The sequence below is a fragment of the Ochotona curzoniae genome, unplaced genomic scaffold (genome assembly GCF_017591425.1).
Source record: "Ochotona curzoniae isolate NIBS_2020 unplaced genomic scaffold, NIBS_Ocur_1.0 contig_2754, whole genome shotgun sequence".
Lineage (NCBI taxonomy): Eukaryota > Metazoa > Chordata > Mammalia > Lagomorpha > Ochotonidae > Ochotona > Ochotona curzoniae.
The window spans coordinates 25,981,720-25,995,451 of NW_024465582.1; the positions used below are offsets into that span (position 1 = coordinate 25,981,720).

General features: G+C 45.5%; 1 protein-coding gene across 1 annotated transcript in view; it reads right to left on the bottom strand.

Moving 5' to 3' along the window:
* The window catches only part of ANKRD55 (ankyrin repeat domain 55), a 167,068-nt gene that overhangs the window by 21,281 nt on the left and 132,055 nt on the right, over positions 1-13,732 (bottom strand). Inside the window, exon 9 of the mRNA XM_040977549.1 lies at positions 1,081-1,265. Within this exon, the coding sequence (XP_040833483.1) occupies positions 1,081-1,265 (185 nt within the window). The remainder of the gene's footprint in view (positions 1-1,080; positions 1,266-13,732) is intronic.

The window sequence follows — 13,732 nt, forward strand, 5'->3', positions numbered from 1 at the left end:
TGAGGACAGGGCAAGGGGAGTTCCTGGAACCAGCCCTGACTCCAGACACTGAGTTATGACTAGACTTATTTTCGATAGTCTGCTTATTCTGTTCTTCTTACATTTCCATTGACTCAACACTTAGCCAAAACAAAGCCTAGATGAACAGGCCATTGTGGGTGAAAATTTCTCAGTCTGGGAGATGATTCAAATTTTCATTTAGGATCCAGCATTGTAGTATAGTGGGTTAGCTGTCACCTGCCACATTGAAATTCCTTATCTAAGTACCATCGCTTGGATTTCCTGCTGCCCCACTTCTGACCAAGCTCCCTGCTAACGCACCTGGGAAAGCAGCAGCAGATGGCCAAAGTCCTTGGGCTTGTGCCACTTCCATGGGAGATCTGGAAGGAATTCCTGGTTCCTGTATTTGGCCTGTGCCAGATCTGGCTATTGTGGTCATTTGGGGAGTAAAACATGAGGTATAGTTTTCTGTCTCTCCCTGTCCCTCTCTATGTTCCACCAAATGAATAAACAAATATATTTTAAAAAACTTCATTTAGTTGCTAACTTGCTTGGAGATAAATCTTTTTATCTTTGGGGCTGGCTTCCTTTTAGACCATATCATATACCTTTGATGATGGAAAGAAAAAAAAAACCCACAAAACTGATAAGATCTCATCTAATTTTTCGAACCCAACAATTCTGAATGCTCAGCCTGCATGATTCTATTCTTTGAGCGACAGATTTTGCCAAGCTTAAGACGTGATGCGGGAACAAAGGAAAAAAAAGAAAATCTTCCATGCAGACCAGAAAGGGCATCCAGCAGCAAGCCGGTTTTCTTAGAAGCGCTGTGAGAACACCAAACATCCTCAGCACAAAGTGGAAAATCTGACAGCCCTGTTCGCTCACAGCGCTTCTCTCCATAACAAGGATTTTCCCCTCCACTCATTACAAGGGAGCTCTCCTGACTGCCACAAGCACACGTGCGTTCCTGGCAGTGTGACCTAGCTGTCCAGGCTAACTCCTTCAACGCCTTTAAGATCACCATTTGGAGAAGGTGACCTGCGGCAGTGCCCTCGACTTTCTGGGTTGCGAGGCTACCTGTCATCCACATCCAGAGCCTGCAGGTGACACTCAGGGACTCGGGCCAGTTCTGTGATGATGTCGCTGAAGCCGGCGGCCGCAGCGATGTGGACACATGTCTTCCCGCTCTCGTCGTCGTAGTTGATGATGGAAGGGCCCTGCGGATGGCTCAGGATGATGGAACACAGGATTCTGTTTCCGCTCTGGAAAGCAGCAACATATAAATCCCATTACCACGAAATCCACTGCTCTTCCCTGTCTATACATGTTTAAGTCAAGTGCAAAGTAAAAAATAAAAACCAAAGAGAGAAGCAAAAGGAAACTAGAAAACATATACTACACACCAGACTGAAAACAGTGTATGCTGAAAAAAAGTTTTTGTGTGTGCCAAATCCTGCAGGGATTTTGTTTTCCCATAACAGCTCATTGCTTCTCCCAGTTAGCAGGCTTACAGTGGGCTTAACATAAGAGGGAGTGCAAGTAAGAGCACCTGAGCCCAGGGCAGGCAAGATACATAGGCCTCCTGAGCAACCACTGGCTACGTAAAATACACCGCTGGAGCTTTCAAGCCCATTTTATGAGCCTTTCCATAGGGCTTTCACCTGATCAGTATGTAAACATATTTAAAAGTAGGTCTGAAATACATCCCCAATAGTCCAGAGGTACTCTTCTTTAAAAGCGCTTGTCATTCCAGAAGGAAGACACAGCAAAAAGCGCGTCAGCTCAGTGAGTATGTTATTTTTGTGTACACTTTCCTAGAAGAGCCAGGGAATTCAGGTTGCCAAGGTGACCCGCGAGGCAAGCGCTGTCTCGGCTTCTCATCTCATGAAGAGGATGTGGCAAACACGAAGTCCCACTCTTCCCGCTCTCTTCCGCCTCTGTGCCTGACCCTTGGCAAGAGTCCTTCGGGAATGGTCAGCTGGAATAGGGACTGCCACCCAGCACCCTGAAGCCAGTCTCTTGGGGGTCTGGTGGGCCAGTCCCAGGCAGCAGATGTCTTGGGAGCTGTGATGCTATAGATAGCCTCTCTGAATAGAAATGAAGGAAGTCCCTCCCCGCTGCTTTATAGCTTTCCCTCAACATGCTCTTCAAAATAAAATCCTGATTTTAAAATTTTCTTTTCTGAAAAAAAATTTTTAAGTGGGTAGGATACATAGATCTGAGAGAGAGAGAGAGAGAGAGAGAGAGAAAGAGAGAAACACAGCTGGCTGATTTCCCACCTGCTGGTTCACTATTCAAATGCTGGGATTGGATCAGACTAAAACTGGAAGCCAAAAACTCAGTCCATGTCCCCCATATGGATGGCAGGGTTCTGGCAACTTGAGCCATCACCTGCTCTTTCCCTGGTTGCATACTAGAACTTGAAACCAGAGTTAGGCCTTGAACCCAGGAACTCTGACATAGGGTCACCTGACACAGGATCATAAGCATTAGGCTAAATGCCTGCCCCTTTCTGAGGACTTTTGAGTTGTTTTTTTTTTTGGGGGGGGGGGCGAAGCTCTATCTTGATCCTACTTATATTGTTATCACTTGTATTGTTCTTTTTTTTTAGTTAAGATGCTCCATGGAACGAGAGCCATGACTACATTGGAAGAGGTCTGTGACCTAGGACTTTTCTAAGTTGTTCCATGTAATTATGATCCTGACAACAATCCCATGAGGTGTGTGCTATTAATACACCTGTGTTGTGGAGGTTGGAAAGTGAAGGCACAGAGGGACTAAGGCAGCTGCCCAAGGTCACAGCTAAGAATCAGCAGAGCCAGGCTTGACAGTGTTCACACACGCCTTGGTTTATCACTTTGCTCGTCTGTCTCTGGTCAAAGGGATGGTCTGTCTATTTGCCCTTACACATTTATCCTGGGGAAATTAAAGTGACAACTGCTTGGTACCACTTATGAGACCCATGACTGTGACACTCATTTTGTTAACTCGGGCTGTCTTTAAAGTGACACATCATTCACTTTCTTTTTTACTTTTCAAAAAACAGTTTTTAGGGCTTCTTTATTTCTTTGACAGGCAGAGTTCTAGAGAGATAGGGAGAAAGAGATGGAGAAAGGAAGACAGAGAAAAAGAGAGAGTGAGAGAGCATTTTTGTCCAGTGACTGATTCCTCTAACAGCTGGCTGAAATCAGGAGCCAGCAGCTCCATCCAGGTCTCCCATGTGAGTGGCAGGGGCCCAAGTACTTAGTCCACCTTCTGCTGCTTTCTCAGGTGAGCTAGCAGGGAGCTGGATTGGAAAGGGACTGCAGGGACTCAGGGCTCGAGCCAGGTTCATAGTGGATGTCAGTGTTGCAGGCAGTGGGTTAACCCATCACATCACAATCCGAACTCCATACTTCCTATTTTGGAAATTGTATTTATGTATCTGAGTGACAGGATTGGGGAGATGAAGAGAGTGAGAGGGAGGTAGGCAGGAGAGGAGGAAGAGAGAAGAGAGAAGAGACAGAGAAAGAGAAAGAGAGAGAGATGTGCTGGCTTACTCTTCAAATGCCTAACAACCAGGACCAGACCAGGTCAAAGCCAGGGGCTTAGAACTCCTTCTGGGCCTCCAACATTGATGGCAAGGGCCCAAGCCCTCAAGCCATCTTCCACTGTCTTTCCAGGTGCATTAGCTGGGAGCTGGATCAGAGGTGGAGTCTTTGGAATTTGAATTGGGATTCTTGTATACGATGTGGGTGTCCCAAGCAGCAGCTTTACCCTCTAGGCCTTAAACTCTCTAAGTTTCTCCAAGGAAGGCTGCTGTGGTGCCTTCTCATGGGAATTGGAAGGAAGCCTGCGGGGACCTGGTTTGTAACTCATGGTCCAGGCTGGTGGTCCCCTCCTTAGCCTGGGCCTGAGGGTTAGATGTGGGAAGCCAGGCAAGGTCACAGAAACCAGCAAGTCCCAGCAGGGAGGCCTTGAGTTTGTTGCCCAGATGGGATCTGGGAAGAATGGAGTGACGGGTTGCACTGGATGACAATGCCAGAAGGAAGGAGGCTCCGGGATCCTGCACTCTGGCTGCCATCCACTGTGGATGGGGATTTTGGATTTGTTTGTCTTTGCAGGGTTTATTTGTTTAGGTGTTGCTTGCAGGTCCTCCCTAACATGATTTCTCTGAAATCTGTCAGTTCTCTGAGTGCTATTTGTCTTATCTTCACCCCTCATGAGGGAGGAGAGCTAGGCAAGGCTGACTCACAGAAAGCCTTGCCAAGAGGAAAGTTGACTTAAAGTGCAGTAACTGAGCTGCAGGCACTTGATAAAAACAAGATTGCAGTACCCCAGTTAGGGATCTTGTTTGTTGTAAGTGACCCTGGAGGGAGTCTGGTACCAGAGGGAGGACCAGCTGGTTTATTGCTCAGATGTCTGGGGAATTTGTTCTCTTGTGACTTCTCAGAGGGAGCGCCCATCTCCTTCCTTCCCTTAAATGTCACAGTATGTTTGTACTGAATAGAACCAGGTCCCCAACATCTTATTTTAGAGATACTAAGAGGGACAAACATAATTGTAGTGTTTTGAGGCAGTGGCCTTTGGGGAGTGATCAGACTGGATTAAGTCACTGGGGTGGAGCCTCCATAATTGAATCCTGCTGGCTTTCCAAAAAAAGGGAGAAAGACCACATACAGGCAGACACACAATCACCCTGTCTCTAAGATCCCCCATGCTGCCTTGGCCAGCAACAATGATGTCACCAGGCCCAAAGCCCTGGGGCCTGCCTAATCGTGGACTTGAACTTCTAGATCGTACACAAAAATAAATCTCTTTATTTTTGTCTTGCTTGAGAGGTGGAGAGATGAAATATCCTTTTTGCTGATTGACTCTCACTCAGAAAGCCTGCCTTGGCTGAGCTTGGGGCAGGTGGAAGCCAGGAACTGGGAAATCAATCCAGGCTTCCCATGTGGACTTCTGTATGAACTCAAAATGTCTTGAGCCATCCCTGCTGCCTACCAGGCTCCATGTTGGCAGGAAGCTGGCATCAGGACAGGAGCTGGGGATGGAAACCAAGTATACCAACATGGGGTATGGACATTTTAACAACTACACTAAATGCCAACTAAAACAGTTTTTAAATAAAGCCTCTCTCGGGTGTTTTTAGTAAGAAAAAGCTAACCTACATTGCTTATTTTGTGATGGCAACTCTATAAAGCAAAGACCAGTGCTTTAGCCTCTATGTTAGAGTGAAACTGGCTCTGGGTGATTGTTATTACATGAGAAGACCAATCTGGTCCATCAGTTGAGCTGGAGCCAGATCCTTCAGACTGGAATGAAGGTAAGCAACAGGAAGCTCTGTGAGTTTATAGAGCATAAGCATTCGGGAACGCATGGTTTGGAGTTCACTAGCAGGAGAAAAATGTTAAACATCTTTGAGCTTTGAGATTATCCATCCAAGTAGTTAGCTCTTAGGACCCAGGCTTTTATCTTGGCTTGGACCTAACAGCCTGGAGCTAACTCTCCTGGAAGCAAAGTAGAAGTTAGAAATGGTAGGAGAGTAGCCCATCTGGGGAGTGAATTGGAGGATGTCTTCTATATAAAAAACTAATAAAACCTTGAAATAAAAATGGTGGGAGTGGGTAGGATACAGCAGCCCTTGGCTGCTCATGTTTTGTTTTATTTATAAACAGATGCTTACTTTGGGAAAATAATCTCCATTCTTGCTGTGCTAGTACAAGACAAGGGTCTACCTTCTGCTTCTTGTCTCACTGGATGAAGTCTCCTGGATAGCTCTGCAATGTCTTGCTAAACCTGTGGCTAGAAAAATCTTCTGGCTGCAAAGAAGCCTAACAAAGGGCAACTCTCAAGAAGTGCTTGCTGGGCAGTGAATAAACACATGAGTGCAATGAACATCACAGACCAGGAACAAAGCGAACAGCTGCATGCTATCCATCCTTTTTGGCTTCTCTCTTGTATCATTACCACCTCCCCTACAGCCCTTGCTACTTTTTCTCTTCTTTCTCTATGTGTATTTCCATGGAGGGGAGTCCCTGTTTGCCCAGTCCCCTTGTCTCTACCTCTGAGCTTCAGGGAATGGACACATGAAAACTGTAACCTAGGTGACATGCCAAAGCTACAGCTTCCTAGACACTTCCAAGCACTTGCACCCAGGGTGATGGGGTTAGCTCTGAAATGCTGACTCATTCTTTGTGGACTCTGGGCTTCTATGACTAATGGGGGTTTCCTCTTCTTCAAACATTGGGTTATGTGGCCTGGCTTCCTGTGTGGGCACTGGATAGACACAGGTGAGGCTCAGCCTCCTGGTGTACTCACTGCCCTTCTTGGGAACTCAGGGTTTGGACTCAGACCGTCCCTTGACTTGAAGATTCTCTCATGGTATGAACTGGATTCACTGGGGTGTGGTGTATATAATTCTCTGTTGGCAGTTATTTGGCCTATTTCCTGGATCCGATACAGTGCAAAGATTAGCCCAGATCAGCTCCCTCTATATGTGTAAGTCTCGGCCACCCAGGAAAGGGAAGGGTCTCACGCTGCAACAAACCAGCCTCGGATATTAGGAACATGAAGGGAATAATGAAGAGCTTCAAAGGGCCGCAAATGCGGGTGTGTTTCATTTCCTTAGACCCATTAACACACATTGAGTGTGCAAACATAGAACGATTGTTTGATATTAGTGCAGTTCTTGGATTTCTGTTTTCCCCAGGAAAGTGTGTGGAAAGAAAAGTGCTGCTGAGGAAGATCCCACAGGGAGGGAGCTAGTGGTGAGATCTGAGGGGTGGTGGATCCCTTGTCCTCCTTACTGACCTGCCATAAAGCCCAGAACTCCTATCAAAGCAATTCCTTGGTTCAAGGTATTGTGCATCTGAAAGGCTGGTTTATGCTGAAAATATTATTTCTGGACTCATCTTAGATCCTAAAGAGAAGTGATGTGACAAAGCAAACTGACGACCCTGCCCCCAACTCTAGAGACCAATGGGCAGACACAGGAAATCACAGAGCAGGAAGCTGGGTGGGAACCAGTGCTGGAGCGGTTGATGAACTGCTGGAGGGTGAGTAAGGGCAAGACTAGAATTTCAACTCCAGGGAGATCCAGTCTTGGAGGGCAGGAGAGCATGTCTTTTCGAGTTTTGCCTATGGAGCCTGCCCAGATTCTCACAGCAAATATCAGGGAAAAATTCCTTTCTGCCTCTGGCAGAGACGGGGGTGGTGTATGTGTTTGTGTGTGTGAGAAAGGAAAGGAAAGGAAAGGAAAAGAAAGGAAAGGAAAGGAAAGGAAAGGAAAGGAAAGGAAAGGAAAGGAAAGGAAAGAAAAGGAAAGGAAAGGAAAGGAAAGAAAGGGAAAGAAAGGAAAGGAAAGGAAATGAAAGGAAAGGAAAGGAAAAGGAAAGGAAAGAAGGAAAGTAAGGAAAGGAAAGTAAAGGAAAGGAAAGAAAGGAAAGAAAGGAAAGGATAGGAAAGGAAAAAGGAAAGAAAGGAAAGGAAAGGAAAGGAAAGGAAAGGAAAGGAAAAAAGGAAAGGAAAAGGAAAGGAAAGGAAAGGAAAGAAAGGAAAGGAAAGGAAAGGAAAGAAAGGAAAGAAAGAAAGGAAAGGAAAGAAAGGAAAGAAAGAAAGGAACGGAAAGGAAGGAAAAGTAAAGGAAAGGAAAGGAAAAGGAAAGGAAAGGAAAGGAAAGGAAAAAAAGGAAAGGAAAGAAAAGAAAGGATAAAAAAGGAAAGGAAAGGAAAGGAAGGAAAGGAAAGGAAAGGAAAGGAAAGGAAAAGGAAAGGAAAGGAGAAAGGAAAGGAAAGGAAAAGGAACGGAAAGGAAAAGGAAAGGAAAGAAAAGGAAAGGAAAGGAAAGGAAAAGGAAAGGAAAGGGAGAAGGAAAGGAAGATGGAAAGAAAGGAAAGGAATGGAAAGAAAGGAAAGAAAGGAAAGGAAAGGAAAGGAAAGGAAAGGAAAGGAAAGGAAGGAAAGAAATGAAGGAAAGGAAAGGAAAGGATTTAAGGAAAGGAAAGGCAAGGAAAAGGACGGAAAGAAAGGAAAGGAAAGGAAAGGAAAGGGAAAAGGAAAGGAAAGAAAGGAAAAGGAAAGGAAAGAAGGAAAAAGGAAAAGGAAAGGAAAGGAAAGGAAAGGAAAGGAAAGGAAAGAAAGAAAGAAAGAAAGGAAAGGAAAGGAAAGGAAAAGAAAGGAAAGAAAAGAAAACGAAAGAAGGAAGGAAGGAAGAAAGAAAAGAAAGAAAGAAAGGATGCACTTTGCCATGGGCAGGCGCTCTGGAGAAACTGGCCAGTCTGAGGCGGGGCTGCTGGTGTTTGGTCAGGGCCTGACTGACCTGGGGACGGGGAACACTCAGCTCTAGCCAGCTCCAGGCTTCCACATGGGAGGCAGGAGGTAGCCACTTCCAGCTCATTTTATCTTGTGTTGTCCCACTTAAGGGAGAATAAACACAAACCAAGAGGCACTTGTAAAGTTCACATTCAACAGGCTCGGGAAAGACTCCCTATGCTTGAGATCCGATCACAGGACGCTACAATGCTTCCCTTCCCCTTTAATTACTTCACTAGAAGTTCCTTTTAATTATTACATCATGCCAGGCTCTCAAGGAAAATTACAGGGCATACTAAAATACAAAAACAAAAAACACTTTGAAGATACACAGCAAGTATTAGAATCAAATACGGTGGGGTTAGAATAGTAGGATTGGGAATTTAAAGTAACCATGATTTAAATAATAGGGGCTCTAACAGACAAAGTGGACAGTATGCAAAAAAAAATCATGGAAAATATAAGCAACAAAATGGGAATCCTAATAAGGAATCATAAAGGCATGTTAGAGATAAAAAAACCACTGGAACAGAAACAAAGAAAGCCTTTGATGCGCTCTAGTAGACTGGATATGGCTCAGTGGAAGAATTTGTGAACTTGAGAATAGATCAACACAGAAGCTGCCAAAATTAAAAAGAAGAGAGATTGAGAAAGAATATTGAAAAAATCCAGAACAGAATATGCTAGCATGGCATGACAAACGACTAAAGAATGTAACAGTGGGAGTACCAGAGACAAAAAGAACAGGAAAAAGGGAGAAAAGAAATGTTTGAAACAACAACGAGGACTTGCCCAAATGAATGTCAGCTCAGAGGACCCTAGGAAGGACAAACACCAGAAAAACGACACCTTGGCATGCCATTTTCAAACTACAGAAAATCAAGATACAGACAGTGTTATGAAAGCTGCCAGAGGGAAAAAAATCACTTTCTGTACAGAAGAGAAAAGGGGAAGAATTACATGCAACTTCGTACAAACTATAAGCAAGGAGAATGGGGTAAGATAGTGTTGAAAAAATCCCATCAATCTATATAAAGATACTTCAAAAAGCTTGTAGAAAAATGGACTTGAAAATAGGATTCAAGTTAAATTTATACCAAGTACTTAGGCTCAGGTTTGACATGCTTATGTCCCACATCACATCACAATTCCAGGGTTAGATTCCTGCCTACACACTGCCCTGGGAGGCACTGATAAAAGATCAAATAATTGGATTCCTGCCACCCACATGACAGAACTGAAAGTTCATTCTCTCTCTTTGAGGTATGAAAATATATATATTTATTGTAAAAAAAAAAGTAAACATCTATGCATTTTTTTCATAATGCACAGCTTCCATGAACATTGAAGATTGCTTATAATTTTGTCCTCCATGAAATTATTATTGAAAAGACAAGGAGAAATAAATTCTTTCTCAGACAAATCAAGATGGTGTAATTGTGGCAAAAGAATAGACACATGGATCAATACAGCAGAATACACAGCCCAGAAGTAGACCCACAAGTGTATATCAACAGAGAGACTGTAGAATCCTGATCAGCTGATGTCACTGTGAGTAGAACATGACCATGTAGGATTGGAATGGGGGTGTGGGCTCTACTTGGTGTGAAACCAAACCATGGGGCCTTTTGCGGGGGTTGAGGGGGAGACAAGGGAGCATGCAACAGGGCCATTGGCTTGTTGGAGAGCACCACCAGCCACCAAAGTACCCAAGGATTGACAGCAGATGCCCAACTTGGTTTATGTCATGGGCCTGATGTTTCAAACCTGTACTGCTTTGGTTATGTGGGACAAACACAAAGGCCTGATTATTTCTAAGTACTGTAGCTTTAAGTGTGATCTCGCTGTATGGCCCACGAGAAAAGCAGGAAGCTCACCGAAGGGGACACACTGAAAACAGGAATTGGTTCATTCCAGAGGTGCACAGTGCTGAGTCTGTGTTGGAAATGAACGAAATGGCTGGAGAGGGCAAGCACAAAATGACATTTGGAATTACCCTGAGCCTTTGTCGCGTAAAGGGCAGAAGATACAACTTCTGAATTATGCTTCTGACCACAGGGAAGGGGGGTGGGGTTCACACTTCCTGTTGCGCTGTGATTCTTCATCTTTTGGAGGTCCTCATTGAGGAACTGAAGAAAGCTATGGGCTCCTTAGCCCGTACTTGAACAACAACACGCACCTGCCACAACTGAGTATGCTTGTAGAGGCTAGAAGGCACCTGCCTCGTAATAGTTCCACCTCCAATGCCACATGCATAGAAGGTTCTCAAGAAATATTTACTAAGCCATTGACTAAACAGAAGAGTAAAGCATTATGGTTATACAACCATGACCAGAATGCAAACAGCTTAGGTAGAAGCGGACAAATTATGAGCACCTGTTACTCTGAATTCATGTATAAGGTTGGCTCTCGACCCAGGTTGAGCATTATAATCTCCTGAGCACTGGGGAAGGGACTGGGCAGAAGGAACTTTGCAAACTATTGCTATTCAAGTCTCTGAATAGCTGAATGCAAGCATCAGGGCCTGGTATAAGTACTGGCTAAAAGCTTTTCAGATAGTTCTTATGTGCAGATAATACCCAAGATAACACGACAGGATAAAGCTATCTCCTCAAAGAGAGCAGCAGTTGGATGCTGCACCCCACATCAGGGGGCCTGGGGTGCCTGGGTTGGAGTTCTGCCTCTGTCCCCGATTCCAGCCTCCTGCTAATACATACTCCGGAAGGCAGCATGTGATGCTTAAGTAGTTAGGCTACTGTCACTCTTGTAAGAGACCCACACTGAGTCGCTGGCTGCTGGCTTGAAAAAATATTTAGCAATAAGCATGCTAACCAAGTTTAATGAAAGGAACACATTTAACAGACCGGGTGGACGTTTCAACAAAGAACTGAGAACTCAGTGTACATTCTAACTAGAGCTTCTACAGATATGGGTATGAGCCCACCGTTTCTTCCCCTGCCCCACTGTGGGATCACTGGACATGCAGGAAAGGCTCCTGGCTTTGACCTGGCCTATTTCTGGCTGTTGTGAGCACCCGGGAGAGTAAAATAGCAGAAGGAAGGGTTCTGCCCAGGTCTGTCTGTCTGTCTGTCTCTCTTTTAAAAGATTTATTTATTTTTCATTGCAAAGTCAGATATACAGAGAGGAGGAGAGACAGAGAAGAAGAAGATCTTCTGTCCAATGGTTCACTCCCCAAGTAACTGCAATAGTTGGAGCTGAGCCAATCCGAAGCCAGGAGCCAGGAACCTCCTCTGGGTCTCCCATGTGGGTGCAGGGTCCCAAGGCTTTGGGCTGTCCTCAACTGCTTTCCCAGGCCACAGGCAGGGAGCTGAATGGGAAGTGGTTCCGCTGGGATTAGAATCAAGGCCCATATGGGATCTGGATGCGTTCAAGGTGAGGACTTTAGCTGCTAGGCCATCGTGCTGGGCCCTGACTATTTCTCAAGGTGCATTAGCAGGAAGTTGGATTGAAAGCAGAGTAGCCAGGAAGGACTCACACCAGAACTCTGGTACGGGATGTGGACATTACAGGCAGTGGCTTAATGTGCTGCACAATGATGCCCCTTTCCTTGTCCTCTAACACTGGGCAACTGTTGTCCAATCAAACCCAGGTTACTGAATGCAAACTCTGGTCTACTAAGTTGAGTATGTGTTTTTATGATTTTATCAAATTGATTCTTAAATGATAAAAACAGGAGCTGCCACCCCCAGAAAACCCAACTCAGAAGGTCAGGGAAGCTGGTGTTTCACAAGCACTTCTGGCAATCTCATGACAAGGTCAAGTCTAGGGCACAGCTCTAAACTAGCATAGGCAGGGGAAGGGGGAGTCAGAGCTACCTGGAATGACTTTTAAAGATGCTTATACACACATGCAAGATGTCAAGAATCAGAATGCAGGACTGGACTGAAAATGCTTGATTCTGATGTGACTCTCAGGAACATCTGGCTGGGCAGAAAACTGGCACAGCCAGGGGAGGATGGTTGATTAAATACCGAAAGTACATAGGACGGTCCCAGGGGGGAGGTGGAGGTGGCATTAAAAACAAGCTTTGCTCTCCCTTGGTTCTGCCCAGGATCGGCTCAGCTGCAGCGGGACTGAAGCTCACACTGCAGGGGCAAACACAGAGCAGTGTGCACATCACACCTGTGCTCCCGCCCCATCAAGCACATGGGGGCAGGCCCGAAAGCCCCAGGTGCCACCTCCACCGTGCTTGGCACACAAAAGTGCCCAGTGAAACCAAGGGTGGGGTGGCGGAAGTTGCTCTCCTGAACATCTGGCAGCTCCCCAAGGGTGCCCTGAGTGAGCCAACGGAAATAAGCAGCAGAGACATGGGTGCCGAGGTATCAAGACTCAGAGAGGACAGGCAGGTTTGCTGGAGGAGTGCCTAGGACTACCCCTAGGGGATGGCAGGCAGTCACTCCCCTTGGACGGGGATGGCACTTCAGTCCATGTTAGTCGGTTTTGCTGTTCCCCCCGCCATCCCCCATTCTCAGTTCTGCTGCTTTTGGACAAAAGGTTTCTTGGGCTGGATTTCTTTGGTTGTTTGTATTCTCCTTCTGGAGAGCTGTGCAGGAGCACAAGGTTCTATTCTCATTGTTCAGCGTAGGATTTGGGATCACCTGGGATGACACTGCAGAGGATGTGGAAGGAAGAAGAGAGAGTCATGAGGCAAAGACTATGGAGATTGCCCTAGCAGAAATCCTTTGAAAGTTTATCCTGGGACACAATGGCCAGCCTTGAGATGGGAGGAAAAGAGGGCATGGGTGTACACGAATAGGTGTCTCCGTGTGTCCACATGCACATGTACCAGGAGAGGTTCTGTGTGTTATTCCATAGCTACTCCCCTCTGCATGTTGGTAGGGTTTCATCTTAACAACTGATATATAACTTCAGAATGACAGTGTTGCTGGAAAAGGAAGGCAGGGAGGGGGCAGGCATTGGGTTGAGCATTTAACAAACTGCTTTGGTGGATGGGTGGGGTCTGTGGTGCAGTGGGTTAAGTGATCCCTTGGAATGTCTGCATCTCACATCAGAGTGCCTGGTTTGAATCCCAGTTACTCCCCTTCTGATTCAGCTTCCTGTTAATGTGTTTGGGAGGTGAAATATGATGGCTCAAATATTCGAATCCCTGACATCCAGGTGAGAGACCCGGATGGAGTTCTTGGATCCTGATTTTGGCTTGACCTAGCCCTGGCTTTGTGAATATTTGGGAAATAAACCAACAAATGAAAGATTTCTCTATATCTTATTCTATATTATTTTGCTACTTTGGCTTTTTAACAAATCACCAAATAAGTCTTGAAAAATTAAGGATATCCTGGGACATGACACCCTCATCCCATACCTTGAGTCCTGACTTTGCTTCTAATTTCAGCTTCATGCTAGTGCGTACCCTGGGAGAGAGTATGGGAATTCAAGGCCTTGGGTCTCTGCTATCA